The sequence below is a fragment of the Piliocolobus tephrosceles genome, chromosome 16 (assembly GCF_002776525.5).
Source record: "Piliocolobus tephrosceles isolate RC106 chromosome 16, ASM277652v3, whole genome shotgun sequence".
Classification (NCBI taxonomy): domain Eukaryota; kingdom Metazoa; phylum Chordata; class Mammalia; order Primates; family Cercopithecidae; genus Piliocolobus; species Piliocolobus tephrosceles.
The window spans coordinates 50,008,030-50,035,066 of record NC_045449.1 but is presented as its reverse complement, the minus strand read 5'-3'; the positions used below and the strand labels follow the sequence as shown (position 1 = coordinate 50,035,066).

Here is a 27,037-nt window from a genome sequence, read left to right as displayed (position 1 = left end):
CACACTAATTGTATATCCAATTAGAGGAGTTGATTGAAAAATACCAGTTCATTGTTTATGTTAATATTTTTAAAGAACTTAGACTTGTGTATACGTTTACAAAACCATAAAATGCTAGAAGGACATACATATCAAATGTATAATTGTGTTTGTCTCTGGGAAGAAGAGATTGGAATGAGAATGGATGTGAAAGTCAAGGAAGTTCTCAATGCTGTATTTCTTGATTTTAAACCCACTTAGAGCAAATATGAAAAAATATTAACAGCCACAGATTCTAGGTAGGAAAGCACAAGTTTTAAAATATATTTTCTCTGTTCTTTATTTTTTTGACTAGCTGTTTGTTTTAAAGTATTTTATTGCTATTAAAAGAAAACAAAATGCAAAAGAATTGGATGGAAAAGCAAAGGCTAATCTCTTTATTTCAGCCATTAATAATTGTGGTAATCCTGGGTGTTAAACCTTGAAGTCTTCATGGCATTGCTGTTTATCTGGTGGAAACTTATGATGCTTAGAATAGGCTGAGTAACCTGTAACGTCTTGTGTTTGGCCCAGGACACCACAGTCCCAGGCACAAAGCGGTTATTTTTTCTTTTTTCCCTTTAGTGATCATTAGGTTAAGCTGTGACTGATCACAAGTGAAGACCTGCTAAAACAGTGAACTTCTTTGGTTGGACCAACGAGTTCTATCAAACTCACACAAATTGCATATCCAATTAAAGAAGTTGATTGAAAAATGCCAGTTCACATTTATGTTTGTATTTAAAAAAAACGTAGACTTGCATATACATTTACAAAGCCATAAAATGCTAGAAGGACATACATATGAAATTTATGCATTAATGTATATTAAATGTATGTCCTTTTAAGTGATGGCAAATGACATTTGTCCAGATCCCTCCAATAAGGTATTTGTGTAAAGGTATTGTGATTTTCATACTTCCTATGATAAGGATAAGGTCGGGGGAGTCAAAGGTCACTTTATAAAAAACCTAACTGCTTTGTTACAATAATTTAAGGCTCTCCTGGAAGCACTATACAAGGTTTAAACAATGAGTATTTCCCCCTCTCTGATGGACTGGGATGCACCATGTCTCAAGGGGAGCATGGCGATGCTATTAACCATAGAAGCATCAATAAAACACGTGTATGTTACCAACAGGGACCACATTTGGGTCAGTTCGTTTCTCTAAGATATCTGTCAAGCGGATTCATTGTCTTAGGATATTTTGCTGCCCAGGATGGACTTTCCTTTTTCAAATACACATCCTTGATTTTTATTGAGAATGTCTTCCAATGATATTTTCTTTGTCGGAAATTTTGCAAATAAAAGTAGAAAGAGAAAAGGGATTTGTGGAGAGAGAGTTCCAAGATGGCAGGTGATGGAGTTTATGGTGGCATGTGTAGCCCAAACAAAACGCAGGCCTGGGAAGGGCCTGGACAGCATTTCCTGGAAATAGGAGACTGGGAACCGGAGGGAGTGTGGATTCAACATGGATCATCTTTTCCAGTCCTTACACCACTCTGATGTTAGTAACTCTAAAGTATTGCATACGTTTGCCTTCAGGGCTAGCCGAGAGGGCTTCTTTCCTCTCTCCTTCAAGTAAGGAGAGAGGGAAGAGGGCCTCTTGCTTCTCTCCTCCTAGCTTCTTGCTGATGGGAAACTTGAGAGTTTGCCATGTGAATCTAATGCCTGATGATCTGTCACTGTCTCCCATCACCCCCAGATGGGATCATGTAGATACAGGAAAACAAGCTCAAGGCTCCCACTGATCCTACATGATGGTGAATTGCATAATTTTTTCATTGTATATTACAATGTATTAATAGTAGAAATAAAGTGCACAATAAATGTAATGGGCTTGAATCAGCCCCAAATCATCCCTTCCCCTCTCCTTGGCCCATGGGAAAGTTGTTTTCCACGAAACTGGTCTCTGGTGCCAAAAAGGTTGGGGACTGCTGGTGTAAATGCTTCTAAGAATAGATAAGCAACTTAAGGTTTACATGGTACTAAAAATATGGGTTTCAATGCTAATAAATCTGGAGGCACATGAAAACATCTCTTGCTGTGGTCCAATGAATCTTGACCATTCTATCACAGAGACTTGCAGCTTTGAGTTGGAGCTGTCCCCCGGACCTCCTGTCCACAGCACACCCCTGCAACACACACACACATGAACACACACACATGAACATACATACATGTTCAGATACCTGCACACATATACATACATACTGTGCTTCATGCCCTCACTAAGATGGCATGGGAGGGAATGAGTGTTTTTAAGAGAAATGAAGACAACTCAGGCTTCTTGTTCTCCTGGTGTTTGCACAAGCACCTTCTCTGCAGACCATGCTTCAATCTCTTTTTTGACTTTCCCTCTTAGTGAAAGAGAGAAGCAGAGCCCCAGCATGTGTCCGACTGCTTAGGGTCCAACCCAAGTTCATAAGCTTCCTGGGGAGCCTGGTGAGATGAAGGTACTGCAGAGCCTCCCAAAAAGAGGCATCAGCTTTTGGTGGAACCTTGAGCCCAGGAAGGTGGGACATTACGGTTCATCAAAGACACAACCAAAATCCAGCGAGGAATGGCAGTCATCAAAAGTTTTATTCTTCAAGAGAAGGGCTTCTCAGGGGCTGTGGGCAGCAGGCACAGAGCTCTTCAGTGCACGTGTGGGCAGGTGACGGTGACCTACAGTTTGCACTGGAAACTAAGATCAAGAGTGACTTGACCTCTGCTCATGCCCATCTCTCCCTGCCCCTCTACCTTGTATGTCTCTCTCCTTATCTCTCTCCCCATGCTACCTCTCAGCCTCCTCCGTCTCTCTCCCCATCTCTCTTCCTCTCTCTAACTCCTTTCTCCCCATGTCTCTTTCTGTCTCCGTCTTTTCCACATCTCTCTCCCTTCTCCTCTCCCTCTCTGCCACTGTTCAGGCTCCTGTCCCATCCCCCGGTGCAGAGAGGTGCACGCAGGACTCCTAGGCTACCTTCCAGGGCACACGCACAGGGCTGCAAGGCCTTGGTCCCAGCACAGCGCCCCCACCTCCCAGTGCCCTCAAGCTCAGGGGTGTGGGGTGTGCTTGTGCTCTCCTGGGTGGGCACCGCACGCTCTAGGAAGCAGAAGCTGCAGGTCACTGCTGGCTCGAGTGGCACGCCTGTTGGACTGCTGGCTTCCATCCTGTGATCTGCTGAGGCCAAAGCAGAGGGCACCTGCCAAGGCCTTACCCTGCACCAGGGTTGGGGTAGAGGTAGGGGCAGTGGTGGGTATGGGAGCAGCCACTGCAATCCGGTCCTTGCCTGGCATCCTGCCCTGAACTCTGCCATGCAAGGCCTCCTCTGCCACCCTTTCCCTGCCCCTCACCATCTTCACCCCTAGAAAGCCCCAAGTACAGGCTCCAGAAATCTCCCTGGATCCAGAAACTAAGAGCAACCACTGGGCCCCATAGCCCCTAGGCCAGGTGTCAGCCACACTCACTGCATGCTGACAGATCTTGGCTCTCACTTATGCCCCACCCCAAGCCAGCCACACTCTGCCCCCACAGCCCCCCAGCATAACCACCTCTTCCTGACTTTAGCCCTGACTGACAGTGCTGCCTCCTGGTAACCTTTCTCCCTCCCCACAAGGTCCAGGCAAGCCCAAATGCCAGCACCCGCCACCCCCCTTCCGGGGTGCCACTCTATTGTCTGCTTGTCTAGATGTTTCAACCTCATTTTACCAAGATAGAACAAACAACGGGATGAGCCCCCGGCCTCTCCCAGGAAGATTTGGCAAAACGCCCTCCATTTAGAAGCAGAGCAGTGACAGGACATAGAGATGACCCGAGGCTTGTCGCCCAAGCAGCAAGAAGGGCAGGGAGCCCAGTTTTATGCCCTCACCTTGGGAGGATGTGGCCAGGGCTCCACAAGGCCCTGTGGGGGGCTGGCAGGAGAACAGATCCACCCTCCTTTTGAGGAAGCAGGCCCCACCCCCAGGAAGCAGCAGAAGGGGGCGCACAGGCAGAGCTCCCGCAAGCTGTAGAGCAGGGCCAGCAGTTCCGCACTCAGCCTCAGCCCCTGGGGAGCTGCAAGACAGAGTGAGACCCCGATAGGTTTGGCTCTGTGTCCCCACCCAAATCTCATCTTGAGCTGTAATCCCCACGTGTCAAGGGAGGAACCCCATGGGAGGTGATTGGATTATAGGGGGCCGGGTTCCCCCATATTGTTCCCCTGATAGTGAGTGAGTTCTCAGAAGAGCAGATGGTTTCAAAGCATGGCACTTCCTCGTTTTCTCACTCACTCCCTCCTGGTGCCTTGTGAAGAAGGTGCCTGCTTCCCCTTTGCCTTCCACCATGATTGTAAGTTTCCTGAACTGTGAGTCAATTCAACCTCTTTCTTTGATAAATTACCCAGTCTCCGGTATTTCTTTATAGCAGCGTGAAAACAAACTAAGATAGACCCCTTCTCTGAGGTGCCTTCTCCTTAGGCCACCAGCTGCCCCCATGCTCCTCCTCTGCCCCATGGTCGTTCTTTTCCCCTCATGAGGCCCAAGTGATCCGCATGGCCAGCCCCAGCCCCATCCTACTGCAGGCCTGTCTAGCTGGTGGAGAGGCTGAGCTCCTTTCCTGACTCCGAGGCTGGCTGATATGCTCTCTGGATCCTGGAGGAAACTGATTCTCTCTCCTCATGCTGGTAGCAACTGCTTCCAAGACCACAAAGCTGGAAAACTGGTCTTTTTGTTGTCTCCACTTGCTAGGGCTGTAGTTGGGACGGTACTAGAGATAGGCCAATGGATGAATGGATGGACGAATGGACAGTAGTCCAGGGAGGATGCCCCTGTCTGTTCAGTTTGCACTGGCTCCTGTGCAGTCACATAGCTCCCTGCTAGCTGAGTTGACATTAAAACCCATTCAGTCTGGCTCAGGGGCCTGTGGACTGGACTCTCCTTTTCCCTCCACACCCATCCCCATTAAGTCCATGAGTAAATCATATAGGTGCTACCTTCACAATGATCCTGAGGTGACACTACTCATCACCTGCCTTCTCCCACCTAGTTTGAACACCCTTCATTACCTACCTGGACGAGCTAGCTGGCCCCCATCTCCTCCCCGCTGGTATGGTGTGGCCTGTTAACACCAGAGCCACAGCTGAGCCCGCTTCTGGCCGGGATCCTCTGCTGGCTCCCCAGCTGCTCTGAGTAACAGCTAGAGCCTTGCAACAGCTTCAGCCATTGAACCTGGGACTTCTCTCCCTGAGCTGTCTGCTGCTCGCCTCTGCTCACACCAGGCCAGATGCAGACTTCCCCTCTGGGCCTCAGGCATGCCGGTCATGCTCCTGCCTCAGCGCCTTTGCATGAGCCATTCCCACTGCCTGGAATGCTCTCTGCCAAGATATCTGCTTAGATGACCCATCACCTCCTGCAAACCTTATTTGAACCTTTCCTCATCAATGAGACCTACAACCCTGGCCATGCATCTGAAGGCATCCAGCACAGAGTATGTGCTCAATACCCAGATGAAGCAGGACAATACATGAGACAGCTGTCCCTCTCCCAGGACCCTGGGAAATGCTGTGGATGGGGAAGATGTTCAGACGTCAAGAGGAATAGGGCCCAGCATCTGGGTTCTCATTCCAGTGCTCTTCCTGTTCACAGGAGTGGCAGGGGCTGCGCATTTGGAGCAAAACTGAGATGAGTTTCAAGGGCCACTGAGCATCCTCCCTACCCACAACCTTTCCCAGTGTCCTGGGAGATGCACGGCTGTCTCCTGTATTGTCCTGGATCCCTGGAGGATGGGCCCGGTTTGGAAGTGGAGGAAGAGCTCAGTGGGAAGGGGGCTGAGAAGGGGCTGCCCAGAGGTGGCACATCTGGAGTCTCCAAATCTGCACCAGGGCAGATGAGTAGAGCTGCACTCTCCCACCCTGCCCATGTTGGCCTTTTGTGATCTTTGGTTTTGCCCCCGTCTGCGTTGCCCTTAGGTAATCATTGCTACCTGTTATCATTGGAATAAAAATTACCATCAGCATTCTGCCCTTCCTCCACCACCTTCTTCTCCATCCCTTCCTCCTTCATCTGTGTATTGAGCACATACCCTGTGCTGGACGCCTTCTAGATGCATGGCCAGGCTTGTCCTCATTGACGAAGCAAGGTTTGAGCAAGGTTTGTAGGGGGTGATGGGTCAGCCAAGGAATTTTCTAGGCCGAGAGCATTCTCTGTGCAAAGGCCCTGAGGCAGGAGCATGACCTGCCGAGGGCGAGAGCCAAACTGAATGGGTTCCAATTTCAGCTCAGCTAGCAGGGAGCTATGTGACTGCACCAGGGCCAGGCAAACCCACCTGTGCATGAGTGACAGCACCCTATGGGTTCCAGAGCTCACACGTCCATGGGTCCAGCTCAGTGCCTGGCCTACCGAGAATACTTGGGAAATGCCAACTAAGGACTCTCACCTCAGGAGGGTCTCTTCTCATTTCCAAAGCTGCCTTCTGCTTTGGAATGCATGCAGACACTGGGCACATACCTACGGAGTTTCTAATCTCTCCCTGACACCAGAGACACATTCATAGACTGACTGAGTTCCCTGCCCTTGTGCTGCACTCTCCTTGAGGAGACAGACAATGGTGACATGTAAGGAGCTAAGATGTCCTGAGCTGTGAAGGAGGCAAGCAGGGGCTGAGGGATGGAGGTGGCAGGGTGGGGGCAGGTGGGGGTGGCCGGGATGTCTGGAGCCCAGGGCCAAGGCAGGTTCCTGCACTGCTCTGCTTAGGGACCTAGCTGGGCTCTGAGTCATGAGGGCAGACAGTGGCCAGGGTGAAGGTGGCACAGTGCAGCCCCTTCCCCACTGCTGAAGATGCCGCCTTCGTAGGGGGGGCAGGCGCACAGGCTTTGGGGAGTTGAGAGACACCCTGATCCTAGAGGTGGTTATTTCTGGAAGCAAACATCCAGGGTTTATGCTCCTGGGACAGGGGATCCCTGGGGCCTCGCATCCTCCCCATAACCTTCGCACTGGGTAGTGAAGGCCTCTTCCTGTTGAGTCTGAGGAAGGGAGAGGTGGTGTCAGTTGGGGTGTCAGCTTTCATCTCACTTAGTCCTCACAGGGGCCCTGTGAGGTAAGGGCCACCATCGGCCCAATTTATAGATGAGGACTCTGAGGTTCAGAGAAGTTACATGATTTACCCAAAATGACACAGCTACTAAAGTGGCTGAATGGGATTGAACCCAGGTCTTTCTGAGACAGCCCAAGCTGTTGATGGAGCCCTCTGGCTCATGGATGAGCAGGTAAAGTGCTCATAAAGTGAAACCAACACTTTAGAAAGCTTACCTGGGGGTGACGGGGCAGGCAACTGAGCCTTCTGTGGGGCCTGAAATGTTTACAGTGGTCGCTCGGCCTATGTGGGGAATCAGTTTCACCACTTCCCACAAAGACCAAAATCCATGGATGCTCCAGTCCTGATATAAAATGGTACAGTATTTGCATATAACCTAAGTACATCTTCCCATATGCTTTAAATCATCTCTAGATTACTTACCTATGCAATCATGTGTCAGGCAGTGACATTTCAGTCCCTGCCAGAATACATATAGAATGGTGGTCCCATAAGGTTATATGCCCTATAACCTTGGAGCTGCCATCTACAGGTGTACAATCTCTAAAATATGATATCTAAAAAGAGATGGGGTCTTTTTATGCTGCCCAGACTAGTCTAGAACTTCTGGGCTCAGGTGATCCTCCCAGCACGGTCTCCCAAAGTGCTGGGATTATAGGCATGAACCACCACACCTGGCAGATGTACCATTTAAAAAAATCATTTATACTGTATTTTTATGATCATTTTCTGTGTTTAGATACACAAATAGCCACCATTGTGTTACTCTTGCCTATGGTACTCTGTACAGTAACATGCTGCAGAGGTTTGGAGCCCAGGAGCAATGAGCTGTACCATTCAGCCAAGGTGTGTGTTTGGTTGTCGCCTCTGGAGGAAGCTAAGAAGGAATGACCTAAAGGCAGAAGGTGAGTCCGAGGTGGGATCCTGAGATAGGTACTAGAAGTTAAGCAAAAACAGGTGAAATCTGGATGAATTTCACCATATTAATATAATGATGGCATTAATAGCCTTAAATAATAGTTAACATTATTATTCAGTTAACAGGATTGCACCCATGTTAAATTCCTTAATTTTTTTTAAGAGATAAAGTCTCACTCTGTCACCCAGGCTGGAATGCAGTGGTGCGATCATAGCTCACTGCTTCCTGGATCTTTTGGGTTCAAGCGATCCTCCTGCCTCAGCCTCCTGACTTGATGGGACTACAGGCACACGCTATCATGCCTGGCTACTTTTTTTTTTTTTTTTTTTTTTTAACTTTTCTCCAGAGATAGGATCTACCTATGTTGCCCAGGCTGGTCTCAAACTCCTGGACTCAAATGAACCTGAACCTCCTGCCTCGGCCTCTCAAATTGCTGGGATTACAGGTGTGAGCCACCACACCTGGCCTAAATTTCTTAATTTGGACAAATGTGCCATGGTAATGCAAACTGTCATTATTAGGTGCAGCTGGATGGAAGCTGTCGGCGTACACTATAGTGCCTTTTCAGTTTTTCTGTATATCTAAAATCATTTCAAAGCAAACATTTATTTTAAAAGATGAAGGTGGTTATCCTTCCATGAGTGTAAAGTACAAAAAGTAGGCTCATGGTGTCATCAGAAGTCAGAAGGCTGGGTGCAGGACTGGGGGCGCTGGGACAGGCTGGGCTGGCTTTGTGATCTGGGGGCTGATGTGTTCCATCTGTGAATGTCTTCAGAGCGGTGCACTTTCTTCATAAATGTTCAAAAGTTTAACCAAAAAGTAAAACGATGATGGGAAGCTTGTTTGGGATGTGGGCCTCAGGTGCTTATCCAGCCATGAGCCCTGGCCCAGATGCTTCTAGAAGCCTAAAGGGAACTGAGAACATTCCAAGTAGAGATGGCAGAGCCAAGGCCCTGAGGTGGGAGCACACTGCTACTTGTCCTTAGCTGTGAATAGGGTGCCCTGGTCGGAAGCAGTGCTGTGTGCACTGCGGGGCCCACAAGTCCATGTCCACATGGTGGCTCAGTGCAGTGAAAGCCAATCTCAGCCCCTTCTGCAGTGTGGTCAGCCTGCCAGTAGGTGGCCAGCTGGTCCTCCTGGGAAATGGTGTCATCCATTTGGTGATGTGTCATCCAATGGTGTGAGTCTCTTGTCCACAGACGGGGCGCTCAGCAGTGGTGTCAGCCTGGTGAGCATTGGCAAGGGCATGTGCAGGATGCTGAGCCTCTCCTGTCCCCCCACCCGTCTCATGGCCGTTTGCTCCGTGGGCCCACCCAGCAAGTGTGGTGGCTGGGAAAGAAGCCGGCTCCATCAACGGGGCATGCCGTTCTGCACACCTCAGGACCAAGAGCATCCTCCGTAGTAATTCTCTCTGGTGGGAGTACCTGGAACGTGAACAACAGATACCTTCAGAGTCTGAGCTGCTGAGGCGAGGGCTGCAGGGTGCCCTGCTGTCAGGAGAGCCTGCACGGGCAGCTGGAAGGCACGTGGAGGTGGTGCCTGCTGTGGCTGCAAGGCTTCGGGATCTCTTCCCGGTTCTGTGAGGTGAATTATGACAGTGCAGAGCTCTGCAGCGCCAGGGTCGCCTGCATGCATGCTGACTGCAACTGGGAGCCCACCACAGCCCTGATACCCCTCTCTTCCCAGGGCTGGGGACTAGGCCAGGCCCCTCTTGGCCTGGGAATTGTGCCCCAGGTCCATGCTGCTGGCTGTCGGGGGTTGCGGGGATGCCATGCTCACCTCTTTCTCTCTCGTGGCCTTGATGAGACCAGCTTCCCCATTGAATGGGATCTTCCAAGGTGTCGGGCTGCGGGGAAGCTGGCAGGTGCCACCCTGGCTCCTTCCAGACACAGGTGTCCATGTTGCAGTGCGGGTATCTCCTGACCTCCCTCTTAGTCCTGATGGGCCTGGGCAGGGCCTGGTGTTGGGGTCCCCATGGGCTTCCTGGGCTAGGCCTGTCCCATGGTCCTGGGGCTATCCAGGACACATTCGGAGGGGACATGGGCCCCGCAGCCCTGTTCGAAATCATAATGGGGGAACCAAGGGCTCCCCACATCCGAGTCTGTCAGGAGCTGAGGCAGGGAGTTCCACTGCAGGTACCTCCAGGAAACCCGAGGTCCTCCCTGAGCTGGGGCCAGGCTGGGCACACCCTGGGATAGCCCCACCAGGACAGGACAGGGTGTGAAAGGAGGATGCACTCATGGCGGGGAAGCTGACCAAATGTGCTGCTGGAACCGGGCTAGTGGGCCTGGAGGGGCCTGCCCACCCCACTTGCAGAGGGTCTTCCTGCCACACGGTGAAGCCGGCTCAGGCCTGGGTGCCAAAGACCCTTGCTTAGGTTTGGCTGAAAGGAAAACAGGCGTGGTCAGCATCTCCAGTGAGCCCACGCAGTTCTTTCTGATCAGGCCCCACCTTCCCGGGTCTCTAGAGTCCTCGAGGTCTCTGTGTGGCCCCCGTGGCCTGACAGAACACGCTTGTAGGCTGCTGATCCCAGAGGGAGGGAGTGTGTGCCGCCTGGGGTGGCGAAGCTGTTGGGGCATGGAAGGTGGCTCCTGGGACTACCTCCCAGGGTTCAGGCTGGCTGGGGGCTTCCTGCCTTACCACCCTCATCCCAGGGCTGTTGGGCCTGGGGTACACCCAGCCCCCTTGCCACCTCACATGGGGACCTGTCTCCACAGTGGGTGAGAGGACCTGGACACGGGGCCCTTTCTGCCCTCCTGAGCTGCCCAGTCCATGCCAGGACTGACTGTTCCCACATCTGGCTGAACTCTTGGCACTGGCTCTGGGCCAGGGGTCCCACCCGTGCCCTCTCCCTGAATGCTCTGGAGGTCAGGGACACCAATTCCCTTGTCTCCCTGGCTCAATTGTTTTCCTGGCACCTTTGGAAGGGTGTGCATGAGTGAGGGGCCTCTGCTGCTCTCTGAGGCTGTCAGTGCTTGCAGGGAGGGGCGGGGGCTCCCCCAAATAGGTTTGGCTCCTCCAGTGCCCTTGAAGGCCATTTGAAGGGCAGGACAGGACAACGTGAAAAGTGGGAGGGGGCTTGTTGGAGGGTCTTGCCCACATCCCCCTCCTGCGTGCACAGCACTGAGTACCACTACACATGCGCTGAGTGCCTGCCCTGAGGACCGGTGGGCCTCCTGCACTTACTTAGAGTCCAGGAGGAAGAGGAGGAAGAAAAGATGTAAGAGGAAGACCCAGGTTTGGGGTCCTGGGCACTCCCCCACTATTGACTGCCCCAGAAGGTGACTCGGTGCTGGGTACTGGAGCCTACCCTGGGGTGGCAGGTCTCTATGCTTTCTGGTAGTTTCCTCACAGAGGCCCAAAGGTGCGTAAGAACTGCATCACCATCCAGGGCCCAGGTTTGGAGGAACTGGTCCCGAAAACGTGCCCACAGGCCAGACCTGGAAAACTTCATGAGGTGCGCTAGGGACAGGGTGGGAATCAGGCCGGGAAAGTTCCCTGAGAGGGGTCAGAGCCCATACCCCATTGCTACCTCTGTCGTCTCCCACTGGGTGGTGCCGGACCCTTTTGTGGCCACCCCAGGGATCCAGATGTGCACAGGAGGCTGTGGTTTGGGGGAGGCCTGGGTGGGGAACTGCTTGCCACACTCCCGACTTTCATCTGAGTCACGTGTGGGATGGGCTCGGCGTCACTGTGCCCTGACCTGCCCACCAGGCCAGACGTCCTTCTGGGCTGGAGCAGTGGAACATGGGGACCGTGTGAGTAAGCTGCCCTTGGGCCAGTCGGAGTCTGATCCCAGAGCTTCCCAGGCCCCACTGGGCACACACGGACTTACTCCTCTGAACCTTAAAGTCAGTGCATGTCATCGGCATCAACACCTGTTCCCCTCTACCAAATACATGCCCCACAGGCTTAGGGTGAGCCCGAGAGAGATCTGTGGGGACAGTAGGCGTGGGAGGCCCTGGCGCTTCCAGGCTGGAGGCTGGAGACTGGATCTGGTCCCACTGGGGCTTCAGTCCCCCAGAGTCAGTGAGCCTCCCCATGAGGGTCATCTGATCCCTCCAGGAGGCTGGGTCTAGCTTCCCTGAGCCCACCCAAGTCAGGTCCTGGGCCAGTCTGTCCATGAGGCTGGGCCTGAGCCCTGGCCTCTGCTGGGGGATGACCCCTCCTGGGCAGAGGGCTTTGCTTGTGTGTCCTACGGGGACCTTCCTGAGCCTTCTGTGGGCTGGGGGTGAGCCAGACCCCTGGGCTGGGGGAGCAGGACACTGCAGGGCAAGGAGGGTCCCTGAGCCAGGTCTCCCTGTGCCTCCTTACCCCATCAATCACCTCTGGAGAAGCCAAGCTAGTGAGGAACCTTGAGTGCATAGCCCTTCCGTGTCCCAACGGGAGGAACAGAGGTGCTCAGGGCCCCTTGGGCTGCCCTAAAATTCTCCCTTTTCTAGGGCCCTCTGAAGACCCTTCCCCAAGTGCAGAACACTGGGTGGTGTCCAGGGCTCCCCACAACACCTTCCCCCTTCCTGCATTCCCAGTGGACACAATGCCCTTAGCCCTGCTCTGCAGGAGCTGGGCCCCAGTCCCTGTGCCTCTGTCTCCTCCAGGGCAGGAAAGGAAACTCAACTGCCAGCCCATGGAGAACCCCACGTCCCAGGTCAGGCCCTGGCTGGGACTCAGCCTCTCACCAGCCCCACGAGGGGCTCCAGCACCCCCGACTCCTCTGGCCCCACGGGACGCAGGGCCTCTAGGGAAGAGTGGAGGGGACCATAAACTCACCGAGTGCCTCATGGTCTTGGGGTGTGACGCGGGTACCACATGCTCCTGGTGGTCTTGGAGCCCCTGGACCCTTGTGCCATTTGGGCTGTGGAATCCTGAGAAGCCCCTAGCCCATCAAGAAATCAAAGCCTGTTCCCAAGATGTGGAGCTGTCAGCTGGAACGGCTGGGCAGCTGCAGAGGCCCATGAACACCGGGCCTCCCACCCTCCCATCGGGTGACCCCACCATGCGTCCTTGGCCCTGGGGAGGAAGCGTGGGAACATCCCCTGGAGCCTGGCTGGAGGTGCTCCTGGAGGCCTCCTGGGCCAGGGTGCTGGGAGGGCAAGGCTGACTTTGAGGCCATGACAGAGGACGGGAGGAACTGGGTGGGTGCTGGGTTTCGTGGTCGTCTCCTGGAAGTAGGGTCGGGCCAGGGGACATGGGAAGGGGAGATGCTGACATCTGGGCTTCATCGACCCATCTGTGGCCACCAAGGGCAGCTGGAGCCTGGCCAGCAGGAGGGCAGGAGGACTCTCAGGGAGGGGACAGTCAGCTGCACAGAATCAGGACCAGAGGACGTGACTCCAGGACACAGAGGGCAGCTGTGGGGGGATGAGATGCCCTCTGTTGATGGGGATAAAAGGTGTCTCACTCAGGGCCTGGGGGTACCCGTTTAGCCCCGGGGGTACCCGTTCAGACCTGGGCTTCTGTGGGACCCTCAGCAGAGACATTCTAAAGGCTCCAGACAAGCTGGCGACACAGGAAGGTGCTTTCGCTGAAAGTGGAGATCACCTGGCCAGGGTGGCTGAGAAAAGTCAGCCCAAGACAGGATGGGTGCTGCCCAGGGTGGGTGGCCAGGCGCTGACAGGAGTCCCTCAGGGAGTGACCACATCACCCCACTGGGGTTTAGGGAGCCTGGCCTGAGACCTGTCTGGTGTTCCCAGGGTGCACCCAGGGCCCATCCCACCCGACGTTCCCAAGTCCTCCCAAGGTCTGACCTCCCGGCGTCCACCTGCCTCTCCCTGCACCCCAGTCACCCACTCTGCTTGTTCCCTGATTTTTGCCATCCTGTCCAACCCAGAGACTGTGAATGTTTCTCCAGCCACCCTGGCCCTTCTTTCACCCTGGTCCTGTCAGAATCCCCGAGTGAGACTCCCCAGATCTGTTCACATGCTGCCTTGTCTGCTTTCTCACTGGGTTACTGACGGCTGCTGGGGAGATGCCAAAGGTGACGTGGGTGACCAAGGCCCATAGATGGCCAGGATGGCTTCCCAGCCCCACCTCCAGCCTCACCTGGCTCTATGGAGCCCTTGGCTGTCAGCCCTCAGCCTCCTCCCAGGCACTGCAGCAGCTGGGATTGGGGCGCCTGGCTGTCCTCCTCCACTGTCCTGCCTGCCCCAAGACGTCTCCCCCATCACTTTCTGCCCACCATGCTGTCCAAGCCAACTGGAAGCAGAGTCTCTGGAAAGCCATGCAGAGCCTTGGGGACTGGCCGGCTCCCTCTGCTGAGGAGTCCCAGGTGAGTTGGTGTTTTTGACCCCACCCTACCTGTTATCCTCACCAGACCATTGGCTACTTTGGGGTGCACTTCAGAAGTGGCACAGCGCATAAGCTCACTCCCACCCCACCTCCCCTGGGATCCTCTGTTTCTCCATCCTATGATCCCCAAGGGATCAGCTCCAGGCTGATCAGCCTGGCCCCAGATCCCTTCCCAGCACCATACTCAGGGTCTTTAGCCACAAGCTCTGCTGCCTCCCTAGCCTCACCATGAGATGCCCAGAACATGGCCCTCCCCATCTTTTCCCCCATTCCCCCAGGGCCACAGCCCTCACTCTCCCCATGCCTTTCCCCATGGGGAATGGGAAAGAAGATGGGGTAGTGGGCCCTCAGAGACCTGCAGGACAACTGCACCCAGGCTGGGCCAGTCATCCCCTCACCCTGTGGCCACAACTCCTGGATGTCAGGAAGTGGACAGGGCCAGACCCTCAGGCTGCCCTTTCTCTTGTGCTAACTTGGAGACAGAACTGCTGAGAGCCCAAGGGCCTGACCTAGCCCTCTCTCCATTCCCACCCGCTCCCTAGATGAGCCACGCACCTCTGGCCTACAATGACCATGGGCTGGACCTGCAGGGGAGGCAGGGAGGAGTTCTGGCCCTGAATAGGAGGTTGGCAGGAGCCAGGGAAACACATCCTGCTTCAGAAAGGCCTTTCTAAAGGCAAAACCCATCCCTGAGCTGAGATTGGCGCTTTAGGGGGTGAGGACTCACTGCAGAATCCCAAGGCGATCAGTGCCTTTGTAGATATCAGCATGCTCAGGCCCCATGTCCGCTGGCAGCCCAGCTCGGCATCTCTGCAACCCAGAGGGAGCCAGGGTGAGGAGTCCAAGGTAAAGGGTGCATGTGTTGTTTCTCTGGCTAGGTCTGGCTGCCCCACTCATGTGTGTACCCAGTTCCTCATCATTCTCACCCCTGGGGCCCAGGGCCAGCATCAGAGCGTCTACGGGTGCTCCCTAACTTCAACCCTCCCCACCCAGCATGGTCCTGGGATACACATAGGAGTAGAGGCGCAAAAAGTTGAGGATTGAAGGCAAGACGACAGAGGGCAGTGGGTGGTTAACACCTGAGCCACAGCTGAGCCTTCTCCTACCCAGGACCCTCTGCTGGCTCTCCATCTCCTCTGAGTGACATCTAGAGCCTTGCAACGGCCTCAGGTCATTGAACCTGGGCCTTCTTCTTCCCCTGAGCTGTCTGCCGCTCTCCCCTGCTCACACCAGGCCAGATGCAGACTTCCCCTCTGGGCCTCAAGCATGGCAATCACGCTCCGCCTCAGGGCCTTTGCAATTTTCTGTGGTTCGCTCAGAAAGCCGGATATAGAGGAAGGAAGATGGGCTTTAGAAACAGACAGATCTGTGTTCAAATCCAAGCTCTGCATCGTCTGGGTAAAGTAATTGACCACCATGAGCTCCAGTTTCTTCATGTACAAAATAAGGATAATAATACTTGTGTTGAGCTATCTTGAGCATTAACCAAGAAAACACCGATAAAGTGCTCACAGCAGGGCCCGGCATGTGGAAGGGACTGATTAAGGTGCCCCCTTTGCCAAAAGATGGTTAATTAGATGCATGGTTTAAATTAGTTCTATGTAAATATAATAAGCTTCTCTCATCAAACCAAATTTTTGTTGAGTTGCTTCTGGTGAATCTAGTGTCCGAGCCTGGCTTGTGAGTGCGTCTAAAGGAAACACTAGAAGCTGCTTGTGTAATATCATGAGAGGAACACTAGAGGCCACCAGAACAGATGGCATGATTGGGTTTTTGATCTCTGCATTCTGTTCTTTCTTGTACAGAAACTATTTCTTTTTTTAAAATTTATTAGAGACAGGGTCTCGCTCCATTGCCCAGGCTGGAGTGCAGTGGCTTGATCATGGCTCCTTGAGCTCAGTCACTGCAGCCTTGAGCTCTTAGGCTCAAGCCATCCTCCTACCTCAGCCTTCTGAGTAGCTGGGACTACAGGCATGCACCACCACACCCTCTAAATTTTTATTTTTTAATTTTTTGTAGAGGCAGGATCTTGTCAGCAAACTTCATTTAATAGGCAGTCAAGTTCCCCAATTAGGAAAACTAGGATTTTTTTGTAAAGCAGTATCTGCCACATACCAAAGTAAATTCCTGATGGATAGCAGCATTAAGTGTAAAAAATACAACCATAAAATAGATAAAAATAAAGTGAATAGTTGTCTGATTTGGGGATAGAGGAGAACTTTTGAAACATGAAACAGTAGGAAAAAAGATTTGCCTACATAGAAAGAAATGTCTGTGCATAAAAATATAGACACAACTAAAATAAAGTGATACACCCTGGGACAAATTTTGCAACATGTGTGAGTGACACAATGAAAAGTTAATATACTTGGCAGAAAATAAGTTCATATAAGTAAGGTAGGAAAAATGGGTGGCTAATTAGAATGAGTAGATAATTTCCAAAAAGGAAATAACAGTGGCTTATAAAAATATGCAATGACAAGTACTAAGTACAAATAAATACTATAATGAGACTTCATAATTGGCCTACCCAATTGACACAGATATTTTAGATATTTTAAAAATAATAACTTATATTGGTGAAAGCACTGTGGAGTGAATACAAATGAGGATAGTTTTTCTGGAGAGTAATCAAAAAAATAATTTCAACTTTTCTTTTGGATTCAGGGGGTATATGTGCAGGTTTGTTACCTGGGTATATATGCTGAGGTGTATGGTCACAATTGATCTCATTATCCAGGTAGTGAGCATAGTAAGCAATAGTTAGTTTTTCTACCCTTGCCCCCCTCCTTCCCTTTCCCCTCTCATAGTTCCCTGTGTCTATTGTTATCATATTTACATCCATGTGCATCCACTGTTTAGCTCCCATTTATAAGTGAGAACACATGGTATTTAGTTTTCTGTTCTTGTATTAATTCACTTAGGATAATGGCCTCCAGCTGCATCCATGTTGCTGCAAATGACATGATTTTTTTTTCACGGCCAGGTAGTATTCCATGGTATATGTGTGTCACATTTTCTTTATACAGTCCACTGCTGATGGGCATTTAGGCTGATTCCATGTCTTTGCTATTGTGAATAGTGCTGCAATGAACATGTAAGTAGATGTGTGTTTTTTTGGTGGAACAATTTATTTTCTTTTGGATGTATACCCAGTGATATGATTTGGATCTGTGTTCCTGCCCAAATCTCATGTTCAGTTGTAATTCTCAATGTTGGAGGTTGGTCCTGGGGGGAGGTGATTGGATCACAGGGGGGATTTATCATGAATAGTTTAGCACCAGCCCCCTTGGTTGTGATAGTGAGTGAGTTCTTGTGAGATTGGTCATTTAAAAGTGTGTAGCATCTCCCCACTCTCTCTCTTCCTCCTGCTCTGGCCATGTGAAGTGCCAGCTACCCTTTGCCTGCTGCCATGATTGTAAGTTTTCTGAGGCCTCCCCAGAATCTGAGAAGATGCCTGCATCATGCTTCCTGTATAGCTTATGAAACTGTGAGCCAATTAATCCTCCTTTCTTTCACAATTACCCAGTCTCAGGGATTTCTTTATAGCAGTGCAAGAACAGACTAATACACCCAGTAATGGGATTGCTGGGTTGAATGGTAGTTCTATTTTAAGTTCTTTGAGGAATTTCTAAACTGCGTTCCACAGTGGCTGAACTAATTTACATTCCCACCAACAGTGAATAAGTGGTCCCTTTTCTCTACACCCTCACCAACAACTGTTGTTTTTTGGCTTTTTAATAACTGCCATTCTGACTGGTGTGAGATGGTATCTTACTGTGGTTTTGATTTGCATTTCTCTGATGATTAATGATGTGGAGCATTTTTCACATGTTTGTTGGCCCCTTGCATGTCTTCTTTTGAGAAGTGTCTGTTCATGACTTTTGCCCACTTTTTAACAGGGTCATTTGTTTTTTCCTTGTTGAATTGTTTACGTTTTTCATAGATCCTGGATATTAGATCTTTGTTGGATTCATAGTTTGTGGATATTTTCTTCCATTCTATAGGTTATCTGTTTACTCTGTTGATAGTTTCTTTTGTTGCGCTGAAGCTCTTTCATTTAATTAGATCCCACTTGTCATTTTTTGTATTTGTTGCATTTGTTTTTAAGAACTTGGTAATAAATTTTTTCCCAAGACTAGTGCAGAATGATGTTTCCTAGTTTTTCTTCTAGGATTCTTATAGTTTGAGGCCTTACATTTAAATCTTTAATCCATCTTGAGTTAATTTTTCTGTATGGTGAAATATAGAGGTTGTTTAATTCTTCTGCATATGGCTAGCCAGTTATCCCAGCACCATTTATTGAATAGGGAGTCCTTTCCTCATTGCTTATTTTTGTTAACTTTGTCAAAGATCAGATGGTTGTAGGTGAGCAGCTTTATTTCTGGGTTCTCTATTCTGTTCCATTATATATGTCTGTTTTTGTACCAGTACCATGCTGTTTTGGTTACTGTAGCCTTATAGTATAGTTTGAAATTGGGTAATGTGATGCCTTCCACTTTGTTCCTTCTGCTTAGGATTGCATTGGCTATTTGGGATCTTTTCTGGTTCCATATGAAATTTAGAATAGTTTTTTCAAATTCTGTTAAAAATGATGTTGGTAGTTTGATAGTGTTGAATCTGTAGCCATGTTGCAATAGATACTGTATACTTACATCATTTTATATATATCTTGATATATCCCTGTCATACACTCTTAGAATATAAATTATTGGATCAATTAGTTTTTGCATCGGTAATTTTGATGGATATTGCCATAAAGGTTGTACCAATCTGAACTCCCATCAGCAATGTGTGAGACTATCTGTCTTTTCATTCCTTATTACACAGTGTGTTATCAAAAGATATGACCTTGCAAATCTCATAACAGGATTTTGGAATAGTTTCAATCTGCTTTTCTGTTATTGTGAATGCAACTAAGCAATATTTCATATGCTCAAATGCTATTTATATTCCCTCTTCCATGAATTATCTTTTCATCTCCATTGTCAATTTTTCTGTTGGGTTGCTGGTCTTTCTCTTTGATTGATGGAAATCCTTTGTTAAGTAGAAAATGAAAGCAAGCTTTGTCTATGAGTTACATGTGTTGTTCCCAGGTTTTCATTTGCCTTTGACACTGTATTCAAATAATAATATTAAAATGTTTACATTATAAATTTCATACCTACACACTGCAAATTTCTAAAAAATACAAAAAAGAGAAGAAAATAAAAATCATTTATCATGTCACAATAAATACATTTATTGGTACTATTTTAGTTTTCCTTTTAGTGTTTTTTCAAAGATCTGCATGTACATATTTATATTAATGTAGATAAGTATCCATAAAGATATATACGTAATAAATATATGATAACATATATTACAAATTTCAAAATTCATGTTCTAAGATATGTTAAAAATATATAACTTTATTTTTCTCTGAGACTGCTTAAACTTATTTCAAACCCTCATTCCAGCTTATGGGGGGAAAAAATAAAAGTTCTATGTAAACGCAGAAATCATTTAGGATTTCTCCCTCCCAACCTTCATGTGGAGGTGGTATCTGAGCTTTGAGGAGTGTCATGTTTGAATGCAATGGAAATTTCATAGCCTTCAAGAGGCTGGCAACAGGTTCATGGTGGGCATCTACTGAAGTATACATGGCCCTCTCTTACTCTTGGCCCAATCATCCCTCCCATGGCATCAACTAAGATACTGGAGTTCTCTCTGATCTCTAGTTCACACATTCTACATTCTCTCATCACCCCATCCAGGAGGCTAGATGGACCTGGTCATCTGACCACCCACTCCCCTGCATTGCAAAAGTCTACTTTGAATTGCATAAGCTAAGCATTGACCTAAGTCATTCTCTCTGCATTTCTACAGTAATAACCTTACCCTGGGGGCAGCAAATATAAAAAGTCCTCACTGCTTCCCAATTTGTGTGGAAAGACCAACAGTGAAAGAAATTGCAGAAGGAAAATAACACCCGTGAATACTTCAAGTCCTCATCATGACATGTACATTTACACAATTGAAATCATAGTGTATAATTTGAGTTGTACACTGAATGTTGTACTTAATCTGAGTAAATGCTCATATCAATTGTTAAATATAAAAGTTTGATAATTTATATTTTCAAGTTATTCAAACAACCAAGTGCTCAATATGTATACATTTATATTTACTCATTTAATCAAAACAACTCTAGGAAAATAGCACCATTATTATCCTAATTTCTGTTTTATAGATGAAGACATTCAGGTACAGAGGGGTTAAGTAATTACAGGAGCAGTGAGGGAGTGGGTGAGAGGCAGGAGAACTGAATGGTGAGCCATTGGAAGATGAGGAAGACTTTCTACTCTTTTGTATCTTTTATCCTGGGAATGCTGATCTCTTATTAAAGTAAATAAATATGGGCTGGGCATGGTGGCTCACACCTGTAACCCCAGCACTTTGGGAGGCCGGGGCGCGTGGATCACGAAATCGAGACCATCCTGGCTAACATGGTGAAGCCCCGTCTCTACTAAAAATACAAAAAATTAGCCGGGCGTGGTGGCGGGTGCCTGGAGTCCCAGCTACTGAGACAGGAGAATGGCGTGAATCTGGGAGGCGGAGCTTGCAGTGAGCCAAGATCACACCACTGCACTCCAACCTGGGCTACAGAGCAAGACTCCATTTCAAAATAAACAAACAAATAAATAAATAAGTAAAAAGATGTGTCGGTTGGGCACGGTGGCTCATGCCTGTAATCCCAGCACTTCAGGAGGCCAAGGCGGGCAGATCACCTGAGGTCAGGAGATCCAGACCAGCCTGTCCAACATGGTGAAACCCTGTCTCTACTAAAAATACAAAAATTAGCCAGGCTTGTCCGTGCGTGCCTGTAATCCCAGCAACTTGGGAGGCTAAGGCAGGAGAATTGTTTGAGCCCAGGAGATGGAGGTTGCAGTGAGCCAAGATCAAGCTACTGTACTTCAGCCTGGGCAACAGAGTGAGACTCTGTCTCAAAAAACAACAACAACAACAACAAAAAACAATAAAAAGGACGTGTCTGCCATAGACATTGCTGTATTATGCTCACTCACTCAGAGGTGCCCATCTGTGGACGTGGTATCGTGGAAGAAACACTGGACCAGCAGGGTGGACATCTGGGCCATGGGTCCAATTTACCATGGATGTGTCGTCTCTGGGCCTTGGTATCATCTTCTGTAAAACACAAGTGCTTGGCGGTGATGGTCATAATGGGATTAGATTATATCAGTGTTTCCCAATGTAACCTGAGTTACCTGAGAAAGTTTAAAATATATAGCTTCTCAAGTTCTCATAAGCACACATTTTGATTTATCATAAGGACTGGGATACAGTTTGGGAATCTGTATTTTTCAAAAGGCTCCCTTTTAGGCAATTCTGACATAAAACCCTGGACCAGATGATGTTTCAGGGGTTCCTCCCAGCTCTAAAATTTCATATCCTGTGAAGTACTGAGTATCATATCAGATCCAAGTAACCCATTCATCATTCAGCCTCTGGACCCCCACCCTGTCCTTAGTCCTTCTAGCCCTTCTTAGAGGCTGTCTTACTTCTAGCCCATCTGAAAAAGAAAGGGAAATGAAAAGGGAAGGACTGGATCCCTTGATCCAGATCCTTACTCCCATCCCTCCTTCCATTTCCACCCCACCCCTATCTTCTGTCCTCCATCCCTACTACATGTTGTATTCCAGCTCCAGAGCTGCCATGGGCACTCAAAGAGGAGACAAGGTACCAAAGTCCAAGAAAGAGACAGAAATTTTGACCCATCTCAGAATTTACACATGGACCTGAACCATCTATAGATTTTTGATTCCTTCCAAAGGCATTTTATTCCTTGGGATGACACTCTGGGTATTTTGTACTCTAATTTCTCCTTCTGCCAGATGGTCTATAAGGTTGGAGCTCTTTACAAAAAGTGCCTAACATTCCCATTTTAATGTAGGGTTTTGGATATTTACTGATCTCCTTCCTGCTTGCTTCCTTCTTTTCTTCTTTCCTTTCTTCCTCTCCTCTTCTTCCTCTTCCTGCATCTCTTCCTTTCCCCATCAAGGACAGACCTGGGGCTGGAGTGGTGGTGGGTAGAGGGTTCTGATTTCAGTTTCTTCGCACCTATTTAGAGAGAAGTGTGAGTATTCAGCTCACCATGTAGCCAAGACAGACTGTGCCTCACCAGCTTCTTGCAGCTTTACGATGAGTCTCTCTCCATTTCACAGGGCAGTTATTACTCATGATTGATGCTCACGGGCCAAGCCTAAATGGGTGGCACACTCCCCATACCACACACAGATACAAACATTTGCCTGGCTCACATGAACCGGGATGAAGATGCCATTTCCACCTGGGAGAAGCCACGTGATCAGGCCTTCTCAGCAGCCTCCACTGGTGTCAGGGGGAACAGGGCATTTGGCTGTTGCTGGTCTGCCTTTCCAGGACTAGCATCCATGGAAGATGGGGTCCATCACCAACCTGGGAAGATGTGGGAGGTGAGCGCCTCATTCCAGAGCCAGAGGCTGTGGCGGCTTCCCCCTTCTATCTTCAACCTAGGCTAATGACAGCTGGCAGATGCTTGGCCATGATGACAGGTCTTTTCGAAGATGTATTTTTACCCTCTGGACAAACAGCAGTTGGCAGGAGTGGGGCGTTTTTATGAGTTGAGGTACTCAGGACTGGAAAATAAACAGCCAGTTAATGAGCCAGTCTTATGGAAACTTGCACAAATAATAACAAAGAAAACATCCCGTCCCTCGTGCCTGGGTGAGGGGATATAAAAGCTGCCGTCCAGCTGGCTGGCCACGGTCAGTCGTGGGGAACTCCGGCTGCGTTACTGACCTGTGAGCTGACAGGCCGGGACCATGGGGTGCTGCCCGGGGGACTGCTTCACCTGCTGCACCCAGGAGCAAAACTGCTGTGAAGAGTGCTGCTGTCAGCCGGCCTGCTGTGGCTGCTGCGGCTCCTGCTGTGGCTGCGGGGGCTCTGGCTGCGGGGGCGGCTGCTGTGGATCGTCCTGCTGTGGATCTGGCTGCGGGGGTGGCTGCGGAGGCTGCGGAGGCTGCGGGGGTGGCTGCTGCGGATCCAGTTGCTGTGGGTCCAGTTGCTGCGGCTCCGGGTGCTGTGGGCCTGTGTGCTGCCAGCCCACACCTGTATGCGACACAAAATGAAGACCTCCGCCACTGATGTAGTCCCACCGAAAGCCTCCATCTGCTCCAGGGCGACAGCCCCTCGTGTACAGAACCTTCCATGCCCCCAAGACAGTGTCTTGCCTTTTTCTGATTTGCAGAGGAGGGCTTGTTCTCCAACGCCTGCTTTGGTATTTCAAGGCACTGAGAACAGGAGCCGTACTCTGATGAAACATTAAAACTGGGTCACAACAAAGTGACCCCAAGCTCAAGGGTGAATCCCCAATACTTATTGATTCACGTGAAGTTCAATGTCTTGTACTATAAGACATCCTCTTCTTCAAGGTGTCTTTGGGACTGATCCTTCACCCTGGCTTTCTGCTGCTTCTGAGATGCAAAAAAGTCTACCTTCTTTGTGATCCTCTTAATAAATTTGAGCATGCTGGCATAACCTAATTAATTCTCTTGCCTCTTCCTTGATCTCCCTGCTGAGGACTGGGTTAGAAAAATTCACTCTGGCATCTGCTTAGGGTTTTTGAAATGTGGTTTTTGGATCACCTGCATCAGAATTACCTGGGAGCTTGTTAAAACTGGAGATTCTGAGGCCCTCCCTAAGACATACAGAATCAGAATCCACCCAACTGTGGCCTGGGAATCTGTATTTTTAACAAGAACCTTAGATAATTCTTATGCACTGAAGTTTGAGAACCGTAGATCTAGACGGGAGATTCTGTGTGCTGCATGAGATTCACTTGAAAAGCTTTTAAAAATATAGATCCTTGGGTTTTATCACTGGAGATTTTACCCATTAGCTCTAGGGCCTAGAGTCCCCCCGGACCTGTGTTTTTAAAAGCTCCTGGGCAAATGCTGATGCTGGCCACATTTAATGGTGATTGAAGGGCATGGCTTTCTTCTGCACTACAGTTCTCCTAGGATGGCTCTGCAGGAGGGCTTCAGGCTTGATCAGAACTTTCTGGCAAAGTTGGAGAGGAGGCGTTGGTAAAACAAGATTGGTTCTGAATGGAAAGGATTTCTAATGGCAAAGCTTGTGAATTCACAGTTTCTGAGGATGTTCTGCGCAGCACAGTTTCTTCTTCCAGCCTCATGCTTGGCCCAGTCTCACTTTTCCGTGCTAGGTTTTCTTACCTGGAACCAGCTACGTTTCTTCTGCCTGAGTCCTAGGGAGCAGGGAGTGAGTACACCTCTGCTAGGCAGGGCCCAGCTGAGGTGTGTGGGTTCACCTGGGAGGTTAAAACTCAAAAGATAGTTGATTCAACCTCTTGTTGAAAGTGATCTTAAGCTGTGTGTAAAATAAAACTAATTTTGCTCTTGCCCTGGAAAAATATTTATTTTTATGCCTACAAAGTGATGTTTCTTTTGACAAAGAAAAATTGTTTTCTGATTAGAAGCATAAAATGATCTTTGAAAAATGAAGAAATACAAAAATATATGAAGAATAATAGTATTCTGAAGGCTCACCACTCAGTTTGTTACTGATAAGCTTTCCAGACTCTTTTCTAAGCATATTTATGAATAAAACTGGGATTATGTTGCTTTTACCTTTTTCTTTAAAAACTTTTTTGTTTCATTTTTTTATGGTCAACTTTATTGAAAGGTAATTTACATATAATAAAAAGTTCCCATTTTTAGTGAACAGTATGATGTGATCTGACATTTGTACATACTTATGTAACCACCACTGCACTCAAGATCTTTATGGAACTTTCCATCACCCCCAAAATTCCCCAGTTTGCCCTTACAGTCAGTTCCTCTGCTATCCCCAGACCCTGGCAACCATCAACCTGTTCTTTATGTTACTATAGATTTCACCATGTCTAGAATTTCATATAAAAGAAATAATGCAGTGCAAACTTTTTTCATTTTGCCTAATATGTTTTATATCTATTCATTGTTGCAGGTATCAATAATTCATTTTTTTCTACTGAATAGTATCCCATTGTATAGATAAACTACATTAAAAATATATTCACCTGCTTATGGGCATTTGGATTCTTTTGTGTTTCTGGCTATTATGAATAAAGCTGCTATGAGCATTCTTGTAGAATTTTTTTTTTTTTTTTTGGTGAACATATGTTTTATTTTGGATAAATACCTAGCAATTGGATGGCTGTTTAAATGGTAAGTGATTGCTTAACCTTATATGAAACTGCTGAGTTGTTTTGCAAAGTGGCCACAGCATTTTGTATTCCAGCCAGCAATGTCCGAGAGTTCCAGTGTCTATGTCCTTGCTAACACTTAATATTATCAGTCTTTTTATTTCTAGCCATTCCAACAGGTATATAGTGGTAGGTCATTGTGTTTTTTTTCTTTCATTTACGAACCCAGCAGTATTATTAGCATCTTCTTTTCGAGAGAACCTGAGATTTGACTCTGCCCTGGCTCAGTTTCAGACTCTACTGTTTGAGCCATTTTCATTCTGGCTGGAATTGGCCTCCTAGGAACTGGTTCTTTAACCCCCAAGACAAAGCCACAGCCAGAGCCGGAGCTGACAGGTGGGACGCACCTGTCCAGCGCGCAGAGAGTCTGCATTGAGTAGCTGTGATTCAGAGCAGCTGATTATTCTATTGCTCATGGTCATGCCTCCTGGATGCATGAGCAGAGGTAGTGATTTTTGAATTACTGATACAAGCTTGCCCTTCTTAGCTATCCACAGAGGTTCTCATTTATTCATTTAATAAATACTAATTTTGTGCTTCCAATGTATCAGCTGCTGCTCTGGGTGCTAGGCATACATCTGTGTGTAGACAAGGTCCTTGCCCTCATGGTGCTTATATGAGGTCAAGGGGATGATAAGAGCTATAAAGAAGAATAAAGTAGAAATGGGCTACATAGTTGAATTACCTGCCTTTTCATTTAGTAGGGAAGGATTCTTCGAACAGCCGACATTTCAGCACAATGGATGGGTTTCTTGGCTGAGAGAGTTTATGAGAAATTTGTTTGTGGGGCAGACACTTCCATTCACCACTGGTTTAGCTGAGGAAGAGAAGTGAATGGAAAAGAGAAGGGTCTCAGTGGCTGCAGGCCTGTCCAAAAGTCCTCTTTGCCCACTGCTTGAGAGCCACATTTAAAAGAATGGCACTCCCTGTTCCTAATCTTCCATTTTCAGCCACCACGACCCATCTCTCAGGTCTCCGAACCTGCCCAGTTCAGGTTGTTGCCATGAAACTTCTGAGTAACTGCCACAGACCCCTAATTGTCTGCCTGCCTTCAGACTTGCCCTCACCCTCCCTTCTCCACATCCAGAGAGAGGACACACATCTTTCTGAAAGGGCAACACCAATCAAGTTACTCCCCTGCTTAAACCCTTATTATCATTAAAAAAAACACAACTTCTTAATCAGGGTCCACAAGACCTTTCATGATTGGGTGCCTAGTAACCCCTCTAGCCCCACTGCTTTTCCCTCCTATATCCCCTGTGCTTTTCATCCTGGCTATGTTGAATCATTTGCTGCTTGCCAAATGTAATGTGCTCTATGTCTTTGATTTCCACATCTTATCCTTTTCCTGCCTTTATGACCCCTTTTTTGTCCACTCTCTCTTTTTTTATTTTTATTTTTATTTTTTTTGAGACAGAGTCTCACTGTGTCGCCCAGGCTGGAGTGCAGTAGCGT

At 48.6% G+C, this 27,037-nt stretch overlaps 1 protein-coding gene and 1 long non-coding RNA gene across 3 annotated transcripts in view; one reads left to right on the top strand and one right to left on the bottom strand.

The window, feature by feature from the left end:
* LOC111537415 (keratin-associated protein 17-1) overlaps positions 1-23,856 on the top strand; it is a 26,958-nt gene extending 3,102 nt beyond the window's left edge. For both annotated transcript variants that reach the window (XM_023204152.2, XM_031934336.1), the window contains exons 3-4: positions 7,861-7,975; positions 22,503-23,856. In XM_023204152.2, coding sequence (XP_023059920.1) covers positions 23,142-23,447 — 306 coding nt within the window. In that variant the 5' untranslated portion in view covers positions 7,861-7,975; positions 22,503-23,141 and the 3' untranslated portion in view covers positions 23,448-23,856. The remainder of the gene's footprint in view (positions 1-7,860; positions 7,976-22,502) is intronic.
* LOC116418488 lies at positions 21,263-27,037 on the bottom strand. Its single transcript, XR_004228537.1, has 3 exons — positions 26,268-27,037; positions 23,119-23,427; positions 21,263-22,955 (listed from the first exon to the last, which is right to left on the bottom strand). It is a non-coding gene; the product is annotated as an uncharacterized LOC116418488 (long non-coding RNA).